The sequence below is a fragment of the Coregonus lavaretus genome (assembly GCF_964263955.1).
Source record: "Coregonus lavaretus genome assembly, chromosome: 9".
NCBI lineage: Eukaryota > Metazoa > Chordata > Actinopteri > Salmoniformes > Salmonidae > Coregonus > Coregonus lavaretus.
In genome coordinates, this window is record NC_139996.1 from 17,458,609 (window position 1) to 17,478,312 (window position 19,704).

General features: G+C 43.2%; 1 protein-coding gene across 1 annotated transcript in view; it reads right to left on the reverse strand.

The window, feature by feature from the left end:
• The window catches only part of LOC311135029 (protein-methionine sulfoxide oxidase mical3a-like), a 106,145-nt gene that overhangs the window by 20,647 nt on the left and 65,794 nt on the right, over positions 1–19,704 (reverse strand). Inside the window, exons 20-28 of the mRNA XM_084168882.1 lie at positions 17,271–17,466; positions 16,806–17,038; positions 14,725–14,787; positions 10,972–11,046; positions 10,356–10,555; positions 5,445–7,479; positions 4,794–4,888; positions 3,039–3,089; positions 1,883–1,990 (exon numbers count right to left, since the gene is read on the reverse strand). Coding sequence (XP_084025008.1) covers positions 1,883–1,990; positions 3,039–3,089; positions 4,794–4,888; positions 5,445–7,479; positions 10,356–10,555; positions 10,972–11,046; positions 14,725–14,787; positions 16,806–17,038; positions 17,271–17,466 — 3,056 coding nt within the window. The remainder of the gene's footprint in view (positions 1–1,882; positions 1,991–3,038; positions 3,090–4,793; positions 4,889–5,444; positions 7,480–10,355; positions 10,556–10,971; positions 11,047–14,724; positions 14,788–16,805; positions 17,039–17,270; positions 17,467–19,704) is intronic.

The window sequence follows — 19,704 nt, forward strand, 5'->3', positions numbered from 1 at the left end:
ACAAAAGGGGCGGCTCCTTGTAATACACTCCGGCATTCAACATACTTTTTTACTACATGAAAATTGAGACACGCCTTATCATTCCTTCCACAGCCGTGGGGGCTGTGTGTTGTCGCTTGGTCACTTGATCTGATCTATATGCTATATAGGCTATTCATCAAAGTAGCCTATTTTGCATCGATAACCAAATATAATGAAAGCAACTTTTCAAACAGTAAACCAAACAAAAAGAATCCACAAAAAACTTTTTTTTGTTTAGAAGTAATAACTAGTGATTACAGGCTATTGTGAAATGGTAGAACCTGCTGTAGCCAACTAGCTAGCCATGTGCTTTTTTCTCCGCTTACCAAACTGGGATAATGTTTTAGGTTACACAGGCAGGTATAAGAATATTTGCCAAGGCATATTTTGTTATTACAAATCTGATTATTTCACATGGAGATGTGGGAAGCTTAAAAGGTTAGCTAGCTTGCAATGTTTTTAGCCAGGCAAAAGCCAGCTAGCCAGGCTGCCAGATAGAGTGCCTTCAGAATGCATTCAGACCCCTTGACTTTTTCCACATTTTGTTACGTTACAGCCTTATTCTAAAATGGATTAATCAAATAAAAATCCTCAATCCACACACAATACACCATAATGAAAAAGTGAAAACAGGTAAAGACTTTTTGGCAAATGTATTTAAAATAAAAAACAGAAATACCTTATTTACATAAGTATTCAGACCCTTTACTTTGACTCGAAATTGAGCTACAATGTAGAAAATTTTAAAAATAAAGAAAAACCCTGGAATGAGTAGGTGTGTCCAAACTTTTGACTGGTACTGTATGTAAATGTGATATTGTTTTTAATATAAATTTGCACACACATAAAAAAACCTGTTTTTGCTTTGTCTGTCCCCTGTAGCTCAGTTGGTAGAGCATGGCGCTTGCAACGCCAGGATTGTGGGTTCGTTTCCCACAGGGGCCAGTATGAAAATGTATGCACTCACTAACTGTAAGTCGCTCTGGATAAGAGCGTCTGCTAAATGACTAAAATGTTAATGTAAAATGTCATTATGGGCTATTGTGTGTAGATTGATGAGGGGAAAAAAACAATTTAATCCATTTTAGAATTAGACTGCAACGCAACAAATGTTGAAAAAGTCAAGGGGTCTGAATACTTTCTGAATGCACTGTAGCTACTACTAGCAAAGGAAGGCAACTCTTCCTTGCTTTCACAAAATAAAAACACAAAAATAAAGAACTTTGCTATCGCCCCCTTGTGAATGGGAGTGGGACCTTGCGAGGATATTATGTTACCAAAAGGTGTCCGCTACTCCAAAAATCCCACTCCACCCACGTGCATACACGAACGTAGGTCAACAGAGTGAAGCTTGTACTAACCTTAACCCTAACCCTCTGTATGATCCGAGGAAGGAACGACAGGCCAGAACCCACACATATGAACCCACACATATGAACACGCACATACATACACACACACACTTGGAGAGTGTCTCATAGTACACATATTCAACATATTTGAATGAATTGACAGTTCCCTGGACTAAAAACTTTTTGTATGAGAAGAGTTTAAAGTTAATGTCTGAAACCCTCTTAATAATTAATTTCTCAAAGTTGGATTGGTTTTGTTCTTCGGTAAAAAGGCACACTTTTTGTCTTATCAAGTATTTATAAGCGGTAACACAGAGGGTGCATAGCTAATTAGTATTGTCTTGATCTCTGCATGAAGTTCTGTTTTGATGATTGGGCTTGCCAAAATCATTCAAAATTCACAGCAGTCTTGGTTCACCAGTTGGACCCTCCTGTGAACTCACACACAAGATACTTACTACACCAACTAAGTTTTCTTCCAGAAACAACATTTCCTATTGACTACTTACCTGGGCTCTGTGCAGCCTCTTCAACTCCTCCTGTTTGGCCTGTCGTCTGGCAGCTTTCTGTACCCTCCGTGTCAGCTTGGCATTGAGCTCCTCCTCTGTGTAGGTTTTCTGTAACAACATTACACCATGTTAGAGGCCTTTAGAGAGGTGCTCCCTCAGGCTCTGTGGGAACCAAGCCCTTCACGGACAGGACAGTGGAACCTCTCTATTCACAGAATGTTCAGAACACATTCACAGAACGTTTTCTAGGGAGAGACCAGCGAGATGTGACTGATATAGTATAATGTAATCTACAATCTATGACATTGCAGAAAAACACCAGAGGAGCCTTCTCCTATGGGAGAGAACGATAGCTCTCCTCCTCCACAGTGGGAGTAAATAACAAACTGGTGTTTCTTTTTGAGAGGTGGCTATCAGTTATACCAAAGACTACTATTGAGAGTACGAGAAGAGCTCACCAATTCTAGAAATGGCATAGCTCGGATAAGGCCCACAGGGTGAGACTTTTACTACAGGGATCTAATAGACAGAGCTGCTAACACAATCTGCTCTAACACAACCTGATGTTCAAAACACACAATTAAAACTGAACAGACATAAATCCACCAAAAACAATAAATGTCTGAGATACCTTAGATTTCCTTGTATAATATTTCAAACTCGTACTATTTCCCCAGTCTATAAATTCTCTGAAATGTATGGAAATGTATGGATATTTTATGAGTTGGTCCATTTACATTTAACAAGGTTTTTGTCATCTTTCAGTTATAATTTTTCTGCAATAAAAAGCTGGAGCGATATAGGAAAAGCGATAGTAGTATAGAGAAGGAGTACACCGTAACAAGGAGAGGTAGCTGGAATCCAAGTGGATCCGATAGCAGCACTGGAGAACAGTGGGTTAACATCAGACCAGTACAGACAAAAGGTAAGCTGATTGACACCCGACCGGAGCAGAAAAATGAACAGCATTGGAAAGTTGGAAAGTTGTCATTCATTGTGACCAGAAAAGTGAGTGCAGTAGTTTGGACCTCCAGCAGGTCGGTCAGGGTAGCCGCTGTGGCAAAATGGACAGAGAGGGTTAGGGTAGTAGTGCAACGATTGGCGCATGCGCAGGGGTGATATGACGTGGGACAATGGACATGTATGTACACACTACCTTGGTGGCGTACGCTCTCTTGAACGCCAATGCGTGAGGGACATAAACAGACTTGGGGAAGACAAAACAAAACAAACAGAAAAAACAAAACAAACAAACAAATGAAATTATTAAATTGATTAATGTTAAATCAAAATCGGCAACAAAAACTACATATTTCAACACAATCCCTAACACAATCAAACAGACAATGTTAAAGGGCCCCCACCTACACAAAGACGAGGGTGCTCTTCCCATACACAAAAATGTATGCGCGCATGACTGTAAATCGCTTTGGATAAAGCGTCTGCTAAATGGCATATTATTATTATTATTATTATTATTATTTATGAGTTGTGAATCCACATTACGACCATGAATTATTCATCAAACATTTAAATTAAATTATTTGTTTTTAAATAGATACCCAAGGCACCCAGCGACAAAGTCACCAAAACATTGACCCAAAACATTGACGCACAACGGTTGATTAAATGAATATTAAGGGATTGCCCAAAAATAGATGAATCTGAACAGCTAATAGCAGACCAGTCTGTGCCAAAAACAGGTGACAATAAGATACAGTAGACTACCTACTATTCCAGTGAGAAGAAAAGGTACTATTTCACCTCACAGAACTGTCACTACTCAACGTCACATCTCTAAAGAACTACAAACACTAAACAAACCACAGAACCAAATGAGTCCTGGTATTCCTCATTGAGCGTCACAGGGCCTATTAGCATCTAGCAAAGAGATCCACTCTTTATGAACAGGAAGTGCCCTTTTAAGTGTTTGAGCTAAAAATACGTTTTATGCTGCACCATCAGACCTATACCGTCTGGGACTAGGCACCTGGGTCCAAAATATGTCAAGGAAACTCTGAGCATGTTTGTCATGCCCATTGATGCTTCGACACATGTTCAGACTGTTGTGATCATAACCATGGGCTAGACAATAACAACGACAACCGGAAAATACCACTTTCTTTCTTCCGAGTTGCTTTGGAAAGTGTTTAAAAGTTTAGGATGATGAATGCGTGCCTCTGGCCCTGAGATCCATCTATTCTACTGTATAAACCTCCACAAATACAGCAGCAGCGGACTAAACACTTTAGAATTTCAACCATTTCAGCGTAATAAATGCAAATTACACTGCATATTTTGACTATTCACTAATATGATAAGTAAAACTAATTAAATTCAACTCCCACCCTAGAAGATGCCCGAGTCCAGTTATAATGTGAATATAACAATACTTTGCTTGCAGACAGAATAAAATGCCAATTCAATACGTAGAAAATGGAAAAGCTCCAGACCTTTTTTGATTACTTTTATAATTCTGTTTTGGGTTGAGTTACTTCCTGTTAAAATAAGAATTTAGGTGCTTGAGTATAATACAGTCCTCAAAAAGTTATTGTAATTGACATTCGACATTTGAATTTTGATGCTTGTTTGAAATTCAAAAGCATTCATCCCACTGTTGCACCTGGTGTAGTACCTCCATGATGTCTTCATGATTCGATCAAGGTCTCGACCTCGTTCTCATTCCCTTCTCTTTCTTTTTCCCTTTCCCTCACTTTTTTCTCCTTCTCCGCTTTCTTCTCTATTATTTCCTTCTGAATGCCTGACACTAGGTCAAAGATGTCTGTATGCCGCTTGGGTTAAGGGTTTAAATCAACATATGAAATCACAAACAATTACCACAGTGGGGGTGAGGTTTTTCGAGAGTGAACTGATGATAGATGAAAATAAAACTGTGACAAACATGACTCACGTCTGCCTTAGACTTCTGGGACGACCTCTCCAGCACATCATCACATGACATATCCGAGTCCTCAGAGAAGCTCAGGTTTCTGCGCGACTTCAAATCTGGAACGGAGAAACAAACAATCTACCTGTTATTTCTGTCTGGACTTGAAGTGACCATAACTAAAATAACTAGCCTAGAACATATAACCAAAGACTGACTGAAAGGCTCCTGAACAGCTGCTACCTCAAAGCCATAAGACTGCTGAACAGTTAATTAAACGGCTAACCAGACTTTCTACTTTTCACCCCCTACCTACATGTACATAGTACTTCAATCAATCACCTAACCAAACCCCAGTACACTGACTTGGTACCGGTACTCCTTGTATATAGCCTGTATATAGCCTCGTTATTGTTATTTTATTGTGTTATTTTATTGTTGCTATTTTCTTTTTATCTATTTGTTAATTTTCTTACTTTTGAACTGCATTGTTGGGAAAGGGCTCGTAAGTAAGCATTTCAAGGTAAAGTCTACACTTGTTGTATTTGGCGCATGTGACAAATAACATTTTATTTGATATCTAGACTAAATGCCTTGACCAAGCTCTAAGCAAGTCAGTGCGGTATGGTCCATGGTAAACTACAGGCTCCATGAAATCCTTTGTGTCTGTCTCACCTGACGACCTCCCGAGAGGCGACGATCTCTTCCTCCCAGAGTCGTTGGTGGTAGAGCTGGATGGCGTGCTGGGACACGACTTGTCGTCCTTATTCTTCTTCTTGTCTTTCTTGTACCCTGAGAACACTGCCTTCCACAGGGACTTGTGTTTGGGAGGCGACGGCGTCTTGTCTGTACCGTGCTTGTCGGAGAGCCGGCTCTCGTTCTTGGCTTTCTTCTCCTTCTTGTTCTTGCGTGGAGAGAAGAGGGAGCTGCGCTTCTTGCTCTTGCCTCCCGAGGCGGAGCCTTCAGAGGAGACAGTTGAGCCGTCCAGACTCTTGTTAATCTGACTGCTGAATAAAAGCTCTGGCAAAGTCTCCACCTTCTTTGACTCCAGAGCTTTCACCGCAGACGTCTTTGGAGAGCCGGACGACTTCTTAGTACTTTTTCCGGAAGTCTCTGATGAGGCCACGTTCCACACCACTTTAGCCGTGGCGGCAGCGCCCTTCGCCGAGTCCGTCTCTTTCATCTTGTTGAGCTGCTTGGCCATGGCATCTTTTAGAGCTTGGCTCTTGATTGACTTCTCTCTGGCTCTCATCCGCTCCTCTGCTATTTCCTTGGCCTCAGGGGAGAACTGCTGGGCCTTTTTTGAGGCCTGCTGGTTCCCGGTGAAATTGGCTGTTCCATTCTCCATGGCCAGGGCCAGGTAAAGAGGAGGTTTCTCCCTCTCCCTGTTGGGCCTGCTTGTGGGTGGGGTGTAGAACCTGTCCATGGTCGTGTCTGGTGTCCGCTCATCGTATGTGTCCTCCACGTCGTCCGCAAACGGGATCTCTGCCACGCATTCCACGAATGACTTCCTCCCCTCCTCCCGACATGGTTTGCTGCTCTTCTCCCGTCTCATGATCACCACTGGAGCAGTGACCGGAGCTGTGACCGGTGAGGTGACCAGTGTAGTCCTGGGGGCAGGCTTGGGCACTGGCATAGATACATGGCTGAGTTGGGTCCTCGGTGCAGGCACAGGGCTCTTGGTCTTGGTGGGTGCTGCCTTGGCTGGCTCCTTGGCTGGCTCAGGTGTAGTGGGGCCATCGATCCCATTGTTCCAGGAGACATGGTGCTTCTGCTGCTGCCTTAGGGTGGCTGGCTCCTCGTTGGGCGGGGGCGGCGGGGGGCTGGAGGGCGGGGTGAGCATGGTGGAGTTGGAGGTGTTGTAGCTGTCGCTGGCCGCCTGGCTGGTCTGGCTGGTGGTCGTGCTGCCATTGAGGCCCAGGCCAGAGCTGCTGCTGAGGTCCCTTTGATCCGTGCCGTTGCTCTTGGCCTCCACGGGGGAGATGACCTGGCCCTCCACCGTAATGTTCAGCCTGCGGATTACCGAGCGGCCGGTGAAGGGGAGAGGGGAAAGCTCCTCCGACAGGTCCTCTGGGGTGTAGGACTTGGGCGAGGAGGAGTCTGGGGTGGGAACCCTACCCACAGTAACATGACTTTTCTCTGGGGATTTGCTGCTGCTACGTTCCAGTTGGGTGAGACCCAGGCTCTTCCTGATCTCGGCACTCTTCAGCCAGAACTCCTCGATGATGTCCGTCTTCTTGACTGTGGTTTCCTGCTCTGAGAAGTCTAGGGATTTTTGTGGCTCAGGGGTAGCCCTGTCAGAGGAGGCTGGTTTGGCCAGCGGCGTGGAGGTGACTGCAGGGACAGGCTGAGTTCTGACGGGGGAGTCAGAGGTGAGGGATGAGGAGGACTCTCGGCAGGGCAGTGGCTGGGCACAGATGGGAGATAGTGGGTTCCCTGTCGGGGGACAGGAGCAGGGCGGAGAGTTGACGGGGGATTTGGTGGTGACGGTTTCGAGCAGTGGGACAGGCTGGGAGCAGATAGGGGAATGGACGGGGGAACGAACGGGGGAGCGGATGGGGGACGTAGTGGGGGCAGGGTATTGAGGGCTCTTGGCGTTGGGAGTCTGAGCTGTCCTCTGTGGTGTTGTGACGTCCTCCAGTGCAAAGGGTTCTGGGAAAAAGTGCATGCCGGGGGATTTGACCAGGCAGGGAGGAGAGGTGTGAGACATCTGGAAGACAAGCAGAGGAAGAGGAGCATTTAAACTCTGAGAAACTCATAGAATGCCAAGACCACAGAACTAGTAGATGAGAGGAAAACATTTAGTTAACACTTTACTTTACATTAAGTTGCCCCTATTATTATGTAATTAACACAGTAATAACATAGGAGTTATAGGTTTTACTATGCATTTACATGGTATTACCAGAGTTGATAAATATGCTCGGACCTGGTAACAACAATTGTAACAAGGAACACCCTGTCATTAACTACTGGTCATTTTCAATTCGTTTTTTGTATGTTATAACCTGGCTCAAAGGCTGTACCGAATCAAGTGTAATGTTAGTACAATGTAGTTACATAGGATATACTTGTAATTATCATGTACCTATGCAGGCGCAGGCAACTTAATGTAAAGTGAAACCCAGTAGAGTATAATCTTTATAATTACTATGTAGTTACAATGTAACAACCTTTGCAGACAATAGGCTAACGAGGAGAAATTAGGAGACAGGACAACATTAGGTATAACCCTTTTAGGTACATTGTACTTACAATGTAACAATCTTTAACAACCAACTCTGTAATTACAATGTTGTTACAAGGGATTTACATGTATTTACAATGTACTTACCCAAGAGCAAGCAACAATGTAAAGTGAAGTGACATTTTTTATTACTTTGTAGTTACAATGTAACAACCTTTGCAGACAATAGGCTAACCGGGAGAAATAAGGAGACAGGAGAAATGTTTCAGTTTGACTTTTCTTGAATGGATTTGACAAAGATTCATATTCAAACCATTCAAATTAAATTCCCCATTTCAGACTCAAAGCAATAACTATTTTAGTTAGTAAAACGTACTAACACCGGGTGGTGGTAAAGCTAGCTAGCTAGCTTCCCCCATCATTCACTAATGTTGCTAGCTAGCTAACTAGCTAAGCACTGGCACAATGTCAACACATTTTCTAACTTGGTCAATAAACATTACAAAATCGTCATAAATCTTACGAAACATTTAGTTAACAATGTTATTTCACTATTTTTAGACTTACATTGCACTTTTGCACATTATAAACCTATACAAACACAAAATAATGAAGAGAAAGAAATAGCATGCGTCTTCCATTTTGGCTACAGAGGAGAGTGTGAGCAAAGATTTGTATAACTAACCCAAGATAGACCAGAGCCTGTTGTTTCCAATGGGAGCAAATGAATCATAGTGGGCAGAACAAGCACGAGCTAGTGAGATCCTATTGGCGCATTCTAGCATTTATTTGCATATTTCCATTAGGGAATGTCTACTCTGTGAAGTGCACATGTGCAATAACTCAATTCGCCCTTGCACCCCTTCTAAACAACTCAATTTTTTTGTAACTTTGGCAAAGGTTAAAGTCTACAAAACGCAGCCCACTCAGTTTGTTACAGATTTTAGTTTTGAAAACAGAAAACTGTATGGAGATCAAATGTTTCATCGATGAGAAAATGTGCAGAATGTCGACCAAAATCCATCTTGCTCCATCTTCTCCCACTGCCAGCCACTGGGCTTCCTCTCATCCCCATATTTGCTAGTGAGTGGAAAAGCCAACAGGATGCTTCACATTTATACATCCAGTGAAAAATCTGGCTCATTGTTCTATCTGTGGTGTAAGAGGTGAGAGGTAAGTGTGATGTCACTTCCTGGTGGACTCTCACTTATACCAGAGATCTGTATATAATGACGAGACGCTCATGTCTCCGCCCTAACAATGGGAGTCGCTGTCCCAAAGGTGGGAAGGCAGGTGACAAGCTTAGGTCAAAGACAGTACAGTATGAAGATAGGCACATCCCTGATCACACTTGTAGGCGATGTCATGGTGACGTTGTCTAGCTAAGCTCAGAAACACGTAATGCCCAGAAACATGTCATCGGGTCTAACGGTCCTTCGATATAATGTTATTTTTGACAAAAATGAAAATGGGCCAGTTTGTCACTTTCACGAGGTTGGAGAAATAACATGTTCTTGACACAAACCGGTGCGCCTGGAACCTACTAGCATACCCTGTTCAAAAGCACTTAAGTATTTTGTCTTGCCAATTCACCCTCTGAATGGCACACATTCATAATCCATGTCTCAATTGTCTCAAGGCTTAAAAATCCTTCTTTAACCTGTTTCCTCCCCTTCATCTATACTGATTGAAGTGGATTTAACAAGTGACATCAATAAGCGATCATAGCTTTCACGTGGATTCACCTGGTCAGTCTATGTCATGGAAAGAGCAGGTGTTCTTAATGTTTTGTACACTCAGTGTATATCCCTTGTAACAATATTGCAAATACAGGGTTGGTTGTTAAAGATTGTTGCATTGTAAGTACATTGTAACTAAAAGGTTTATACCTAATTTGTCATGTCTCCTAATTTCTCCTGTTTAGCCTAGTGTCTGCAAAGGTTGTTACATTGTAACTACATAGTAATTATAAAGATTATACTCTACTGGGTTTCACTTTACATTAAGTTGCCTGCGCCTGCATAGGTACATGATAATTACAAGTATATCCTATGTAACTACATTGGATTCAATGGTAGTGGCACCATGTAGTAACATGTAACAAGGTCCGATTTTGGTTTGAGGTGTTAACGTTGTAATTCACAGGTGACTTTCAAACATGTAATTACAAAACATTAGTTACATAGTGGAACAAGAAAATGAGTAATAACATAAAGTTACTCATGTGGCATAACCTTCAGCAAGTGAATGTGTAATTACACATTCCTTGTTCCAATTGTGTAATAACTGATTCCACAAAACAACCCGATTACCATGTAATTATATAGTAAAGCCTATGTAACTCCTACGTTGTTAGTAATAGGGGCAACTTAATGTAAAGTGTTACCAACATTTCTTACCTGTGAATCAGGCTGTGGAGTCGGTGGTTTGACTGGCAAGAGCACAACTTCCCCAACTAACTTCACCAGACTGACACTAGATTGTTCAATGCTGGAGGCGAACCCCTGACTCTCCGACTTCTTGTCCTCTTCAGGAAGTGCTTCACTGATCTCTGACTGGTGTAGATGAGCCTCAGCCTCCGCGTCGGAGGGAATGTCTTCTGTAATAACATAGACAATAAGTACATCTTAGAACCCGATAATGTACCTCACCATATTTGGTAGTGAGTGGGAACGCCAACCGGATGCTTCACATTTATACATCCAGTGAAATATCTGGTTCATTGTTCCATCTGTGGTGTGAGAGGTGAGAGGTAAGTGTGATGTCACTTCCTGGTGGACTCTCACTTATACCAGAGATCTGTATATAATGACGAGATGCTCATGTCTCCGCCCTAACAATGTACTAACAAGTACATCTTAGAACCCGATAATGTACCTCACCAGTCTAACCCTTGCTGTCATCATAGCTCATAAAGTACAGTTGTTCATACACATTCTGTGAAACCTCACTCTAGTATTAAATGAATAAGTAGAAAACTAAATAGCAGATTTGTTGAAAAAGTTGGTTCCATACCCTGGTCCATCTCTGTGCCTGGCTCAAAATCATGGCTGCCAACTTCTGCTTCCGGGTCATCATCCTCACAGGTCTCTGAGGGCACAGGAGAGTGAGGAAACAGTTAAACAGGGTACCAACTGAGCTTTTAGTCTGGTTCAACTAGGGCTGTGGCGGTCATGACATTTTGTCAGCCGGTGATGGTCAAGCAAATAACTGGCTGTCTCACGGTAATTTACCGTTAATTAACATAAACACATTTAGCATAGCCTACAAGCCACTGATGCAGACCTTTGGAATATCTACATTTTAAAAAGTATAATAAATCCATGTAATATAGCCTACACCATCACAATAAATCCATTATTTATTCTAGACAGGTCTAAAGAAACATGATATGAAGAAAATGTAGTCTATTTCAGAAGAACAGAATAGCATACTCTGCGTTGTCCTTATGTTAGGCCCTGATCTGGCTATACCATATGGCTGTGGGCTACACTAGTTCATTTAGCAGACAAGTGGCATTATTTTATATTATTTTATAGTATGAAGAATACAATTGAACAAAGCTGAATAAAATAGAAAGGATATTTTCTACAAACAATTTGAGGCAGTGCGCACATGCGGCTATTCTGTGTTGAGCAGTTAAACAGGTACTCCTATATGCTTAATTTAGAGATATTTATGTAACTTTAGTTGTGATACAAATGTTGGGCTATAAGTTTAGATTTTTAATACATTCTAAGGCTGCATGATGAGACTCTAATGATGATTTGAAAAAAGTTGCATGAAAGGCATGAGCTCTGCTTTGTTTTTTGCGCAGGCTATACACACTTCATCAGTCTCTCATTCACAATTTGACAAGCACTTGATATTGCCTCGAATTTCCCGGCTGCAATTTTTATTTTAAACCCCCCCCAAAAAAAATATCCATGCCTTTTGCGGACAGCGGCCGCTGTGCCCTTGGGCTGAATATAATAATTATAATTCCCTTCTCCCCGCTGCGTGCCAAAGCACCTCTCACTCACATGGCTCTCAGTCACGTGATCAGGTCTTTCTCACAGGCTACAAGTAAAGACAGACACATCGGGGGACGCAACTGCAAATGTCCTTATCCAATTCCGAGGCACATATTGAAGATATTGGAAGAACTGTCCACATTTACTTTTCGTCAGACAACAAGATGATTACGCCTAACACACAGCAAAAGCACTAGCCTATATCAATCTACTATCACCCGTATTACAAAAGTTGACCTATTCTATTCTATGTGAGAAAGAAATATTCCAAACATAGTCCGGGACAGTTGTGGGATGCGATAGATCCCAAATTAATACAACCACTAGCATCAAAAAATGCTTTAAGCAATGAGTCTGACGCAACAGATGAGAACGTTTAGCTTAAAATGTTGATAAACTATTAGGCTGTCACATTCTGTCACGCAGCAATGCACACACAGCAGTAATATAATATAAGCTGTAATTGCAAATGTTCCATTAGCAGGAAAACACCATTCTCAAAAGTGACCACAAATGTGATTATGCATGTAATGCTTTTATTATAAAGGTGCATTTGTATGGTGAAAATTATCTTCCCCAAACTTGAAACTCACGCGCTGCGTATGTATGCCAGTTAGGCTATACACCCGTTATAAAGTGAATTAATGTGCTTCATTTTAAGAAGTTATTTGACCACTTTAGTTCTGATACAAACCTTAACAAAACATATTGGCCTATGGGCTAGGCTACATGAGGTGTGCGACTATGATTTCATAAAGTCTAAAAAAAAAAGCATGCGCTGTTTGCCTTAAGCTGGGCATCATTGACAAGTGATAGGCTAATATTGTCACCCATCACACTATTCTTGATTTAATCTTGTCTTTACGTGGTCCTCTGTAGCTCAGCTGGTAGAGCACGGCGCTTGTAACGCCAAGGTAGTGGGTTTGATCCCCGGGACCACCCATACACAAAAAATGTATGCAAACATGACTGTAAGTCGCTTTGGATAAAAGCGTCTGCTAAATGGCACATTTTTATTTTTTATTTTTTATATACTAAAGAATATATGTGTGAAATTTGTTTTGATTTAGAATGGACCATTATCATGCACCTGTCTCGAAACAGGGGCAGCAGGGAAAAAACATGTAATCTATGCACTTAAATAGCGAATGGAGGACGCTTTTCCTGTGGTTCATTTTCATGCCAGCCAGGTGGGCTATACTCCTGTTTTAAAGAGAAGCAACGTGCTTAATATTAGGAAAGTTGACAAATAAATATAGTAGGCCTAGATAATAGAGAGCTGATGGGATCCTCCTCTTTTTAATAGAGGCCATCACTCTTTTTTCTCAAGCAATTGCATAGCTTACAGAAATGTTGCGCAACATGAGCTCTCATGAAGTGTTTGATTAGATTTTCGATTACCTTTGCATTAATGTCAGAGTGATTAGAGGGACAATAGAGTGCTGAGTACCAGGCAGTTAGCAAGTTTGGTAGGCTACTAATGACCATCAGCAGCATCAGAGCTTGGAGAAACCTAATTACCGTGACTAAACGGTCACATGGAATTTGACTGCCATCATGACTCGTGACCACCTGTGTGGCGGTAATACAATCACCGTAACAGCCCTAGGTTCAACCAAAGAGAGCTGTCTAAGACTCGCTCAAAGCTGTCTAATCTGAACCCTCTCATTTTCTGACCTCAGGGCAAAGGCAAGAAATGAAAGGTTAAACAAACACTTAAGAAAAAGGCCTTTGGGTGAATTTGAAGCGTGGAGACAGAAATGAGAAAAGCACATGAAAGGGGATCTATAATAACTCCTAATACAGACTAGGCTTAGGAAAAGTCCATTTCTGGGACAACTATAAAAAGAGATTTGTGGTAAGATGTTCATAGACACGTCATTATAACACTCACATATATTTGCACAAAACAGCCTTTGCAGATAAACAATAAACAAAAAGAAGAGCATATATCATGACATGATTCGTGGTTAGAGACATGCACTGATCCATTTCTGCAAATGCAAATGGAGGACACTTGCATCAAGCAATTGCAAATCCACAAGGTGTTAATTGCATCCATGTTGAAGTGGGAAAGCAAAAGTATCCCTCCTGTCAAAAGGGTCCTTGTGAGATCCATACACTTTATGTTACTAGTTTGTATGTTTTTTGTGTGTTTGTCAAGAACGAAACTGCCCCAAAACCTTGAAATGGGAGTCAGCCCACCTCAGAAACATGCCACTGTTAATATCAAAGGAAAACAAGGATTCAAGAGAACTGACAGCGCTCTAACTGACAACTCCACCCACACAAGTCATTACCCATCTAGTGACATCATTGTGCACGCCAGGCAGACTACCATAGGCTTGCAACAGCCCTGGTGAGTGTGGTGTGTAGCCTACAAGAGAAGCACAGCTTTTACAGAGCTTTATCCTGGCTGGCCTGGCACCCTGCGGTGATGCCCCAGAATGATCAGACCCCTTATATCTGACAGGCTTTTAAACTACCACTACCCCCCCCCCCCCCCCCCCCCCCACCCCATAACTCGTCTCCTTCTACTCCAATACTTTACTTTATAGTTTGATCAGACGTACAGGGAAGCAAGGTTGGGTGGTGAGTAAACTGGTAAAGTGTTGGTATAGTTCCAGCATGCATGCTTGTGAGTGTGTGTCTGTGTGTGCTGCCATGCTATAAGGAAGGTAGAGCAGAATAGAGCTGTAAGCCAAAGGTATAGGGATCATCATATATAATGATCACATATATCGCTCTGCACTACCTCCGGACACCGACTCCAACCAGACTCGCACAGCCTCATGACGGGCGGATGTGTTGGCGGGGGCTACATTTAAAACAAACATGGTTGGGACAGGAAATTAACAGAACAGACACATGGGAAAGAAACAACGGAATAAATAAAGGAAGGAATCTGGGGTGTGATTGGTGAACTTTGACCTGACCAAGTGACACCTGTGTCTCTGTCCACCGGTCACAACCCCAGACCCCTTCGCGACAACACTGAGACACAACATAAATCAGAGACACAAAAGAAAGCAGGACAATCAAAACCACATATGATTATAGACAAGAGGTTGGTTAGTGTGGGAGGGAGGGTTGGCAGTAGCCAGTCTGATGAGAGACACTGGTCCCCTCCCCCAACCGGGAGACCCACAGCCAGGGAGCCAAGGGGTCGGCCTGGGAAGTGTACCCAGGGATCAGCTCCTCTGGGCTGGGTTACCTGTGGAGGAGGGCTGGGTGAGCGTGGTGGAGGGCTGGGAGGCCGAGGCAGGAGGCCCCTCCGACAGCACGGAGACTCCTCTGATATTCTTAATGCCTGTAGGATCCACAGGCTGCAGCACTTGCTGGATCTGCAGGTATCTGGCTGTATGGAGGTGTAGGGGGTGGACCGTATATGGTTGGTGTGTGATGGTGGTGTGTGTGGTTTGTATGAGAGAGTCATTGAGGAATGGGGGTAGGAACACAAATGTAAACAGACAGGACAGAACAGAGAAAGAGAGGGAGACGAGAGAGAAGGCAGAGAGGTGATTTTAGACCAGTAGGAGACAGTAAGGTTGAAATATGATTTACCACAGGAAGGAGATGGAGGCTGCATGCACTAGTGTCCTAGAACAACAGTAACAGCTTTACAGTAAAATATTATACATCTGAAAGACAAAGTCTCTACCATAGCAAAACTGTTGACTGACTAAAAGGGACACTGTACATTTTCTTAGTATAAGTGGATTAGTACAAAAACAAAGTTGCAAGAAAAAAAGTGAATAAGAAGAATGTTAAGGGATAGAATAAAACAAGTGGTAATATTTCAGCTTGAGAATGTAAAACTGAGAATAAAAAATAACCGTCCTTCTCAATCAAAATTCCACAATTCAAACATAACCAAAACAGATAACACAAACACACAAAGATGCCAACACAACACTTCAGGAGAAAGCCTGGTAAAAAGAAACAAACCCAACACAAGAGTTAATTAATGAGAAGGTTCCTTCACTCGTCGATAAGTGTGCAAACCCCATCTGCAGGCAGTGGTGCTACCTTTAAATGTACCTGTATCCTCTTCATCTTTGAGGTTCTCCAGCCATACGCCTGACTGGAGCTCCCTGTCCCACGGGCAGTACTCCCCCTCTGCCAGTAGGGGGAGACATGGCCCATATCATATCCCACACACACACAGACACGAGACACACACACAGACACAGACACACGAGAGACACACACACAGACACAGACACACGAGAGACACACACACAGACACACGAGAGACACACACACACACACACACACACACACACACACACACACACACACACACACACACACACACACACACACACACACACACACACACACACACACACACACACACACACACACACACACACACACACACACACACGGAGGAAGAAAGGAGGAGAGGGAGAGGGAGGAGGTCGGAGAAGATGAGGAAAACAATGACTTTACAGTGACAGGTGAAAGAGGTACACTTTTCTCTAAAAAGCAGAATTAGTCTGTTCTGAGATAAATAGAGGACCGATAGTCACAGAGTTGAGATGAAGACAGAATGTTCACATACAAATGAGGAGGAGAGATGAGGAAGACATCATAGGGATGACATCATAGGGATGACACCTCTCTGGCACCAGTTTACTGTAGAACCCACTGAGTGACAGGTCTGCTACATTCCAAATCACACATCTCATTAAAAAAAAATACATTTTCTCATGACAGAATATCAGCACTCCAACAGGACATCTGAAAACTGAACCTGTAGATAAACTACACACAGTAGACACACTTTGTCAAATTTAAACTGTTTCATTTTGTAAAGAAAAATAGTTTTACCATCACTCGATTCCTCCTCATCGTCCTCTTCTTCATCATCTTCCTCCTCCTCCTCTTCCGCCACCTTTAGGTCTCTAACAATGTGAGCCTGAGCCCCGTCCTCTCCCTCAGCCCCTGGGTCGCTGTCGGTCTTCAGCTTAGCATGAAGCTCCACAGCCTCTTTCCAGGGTACCCCTCCCAGGTCTGAGGGGCTGGGGGGCTCCTGCTCCTCCTCCATGTCAGACTCAGAGCTGCTGTAGGAGTGCAACAGAGGATATACACACACCAACACTTACTGGCACTGTATGTATCTAATACTAGACAAGCACTGACCATAACCATCACATAGGAGCATGCAATATTAAATGATAATTTAAGCATCTGCCACGGTTTGTGTACATTACAATACACAGTCCTAAGTTGGTGATATTCAACAGTTGCTGCCACTAGCCACCCCTCGCAGAGTTGACTGTCCCTCTGTCTTACCTGGAGCCCAGGTCTGCGTGTTTGTCCTTGTCCAGCACGCTGCTCAGGTTGTGTTCGGCCAGCATCTCCTCGGGCACCTCCTCCAGATCCTCCTCCCGCTGCAGAGATAGACGGTAGTTCTCCAGCTCGATGCGCTCCGGCGTGCCCCGCAGACGCTTAGGCAGGCTGGGCTCCTGCAGCCCGTTGACCTCTGGGACTGGGGTGGACCGTGGAGGGGCGAGGGCGGAGGGGTGTGGGGGAGAGAATACAGACAGGCTTTCTAAGAATCAGATGGGTAGCATGATTGAGGAGAGGAGCTGGAGGGATACAGCAGTGCAAGAGCCATGCAAGGCTGTAGACACTATGCAGGCTCGCGTATCATTCAAACTGGTGCTATGCTCCTTTGCAACTTCTCTCAAGGTTTGCACTATACCATCGGACCAGTATACTGTACCTACTGTATAACATTCTAGCAACCAGATCTTTTCCATAGTCACGTTTCCATGACTATAGTTGAGCACCAACTGATGTGTGTCATGTTTGAGACATTTTTATGTTTGTATACACATTTCTTTAGATTCTAGGACAAACAGACAAAAACACACAGTCATTCTAAGAATTTATTGCATTAATTGTTTTTCCTACAGTGGCTCACAAATATAATATATATTATTTATACTATAATATATAGAATGATATAATCTAAAATTCTATATGCAACAGGGTAAAGGTTGGTACTACTTTGCCTTTTTCCCATCCTTTCTAGCAAGTCGTAAAACTGACAGACACTGACAGTCTAGTACAGGATTGGGCAACTAGCATCCCGAATCTCTCCGCCCCATGGCAAAATGTGTAGAGTTGTATGAAATGAGTTATAAAATGTCAAAATCGTCTCTCCGCACCATGACAAAATGTGTAGAGTTGTATGAAATTAGTTATAAAATGTCAAAATCTTCTCTCCGCCCCATGGCAAAATGTGTAGAGTTGCAGGATGGATATGGATGTGAGTACGCAGACCAGTGAGCCAATGCGGCCCTTCATGATTTTATGTGGCCCCCTACCCCCATCAAAGTTGCCCATTCCTGGTCTAGTAGAATCAGTCTAAATTTTAGGTGAGATTACACACTGGCATAGGGCACTGCAACTGTTATTTAAAATGATAAATATAGCTTAAAATAAGGTGAGAGATAAACTTACCAACAGAAAATGTGTTGTAAGCAATGGCCGCATGCAACCCTCACCAAAGCATGGTGTGGTGAGGCAGCGAGTGAGATACTTCATTTGTTTTTATGTGATGGCGCTAGTGGTGACAGTTTATGTCAGATTAGTGAAACTGAAGAATGCAGAACTCTAGTATCACAGAGGGAGCATTTAGAAGACAATAGAGTCTGCATCACAGTCTCATGAGACAATAGATTCATGAGCCAATGAATCCGATTCGACCAACCTGATGATAGGGATTCCCACAGGTTAGTATGTGTTATGAAATGATCAATGTTAGCCATTAATACAAAAGTATGTGGACACCCCTTAAATTAGTGGATTCGGCTATTTCAGCCACACCCGTTGCTGACAGGTGTATAAAATCGAGCACACAGCCATGCAATCTCCAAAGACAAACATTAGCAGTAGAATGGCCTTACTGAAGAGCTCAGTGACTTTCAACGTGGCACCGTCGTAGGATGACACCTTTCCAACAAGTCAGTTGGTCAAATGTCTGTCCTGCTAGAGCTGCCCCGGTCAACTGTAAGTGTTGTTATTGTGAAGTACACATTTCTAGGAGCAATAACGTCTCAGCTGTGAAGTGGTAGGCCACAGAACGGGACCGCCGAATGCTGAAGCGCGTAGCGTGTAAAAAACGTCTGTTCTCAGTTGCAACACTCACTACAGAGTTCCAAACTGCCTCCGGAAGCAACATCAGCACAATAACTGTTTGTCAGGAGCTTCATGAAATGGGTTTCAATGGCCGAGCAGCTGCACACAAGTCTAAGATCACCATGCGCAATGCTAAGCGTTGGCTGGAGTGGTGTAAAGCTCCCTGCCATTGGACTCTGGAGCAGTGGAAACGCATTCTCTGGACTGATGAATCACGCTTCACCATCTGGCAGTCCGACGGATGCCATGAGAATGCTACCTGCCTGAATGCATAGTGCCAACTGTAACGTTTGGTGGAGGAGGAATAATGGTCGGGCGGCTGTTTTTCATGGTTCGGGCTAGGCCCCTTAGTTCCGGTTAAGGGAAATCAACGCTACAGCATACAATTACATTCTAGACGATTCTGTGCTTCCAACTTTGTGGCAACAGTTTGGGGAATGGTTTGTTGAGATCGGTGTGGAAGAACTTGACTGGGCTGCACAGAGCCCTGACCTCAACTCCATCGAACACCTTTGGGATGAATTGGAACGCCGACTGTGAGCCAGGCCTAATCACCCAACATCAGTGCCTGACCTCAGTA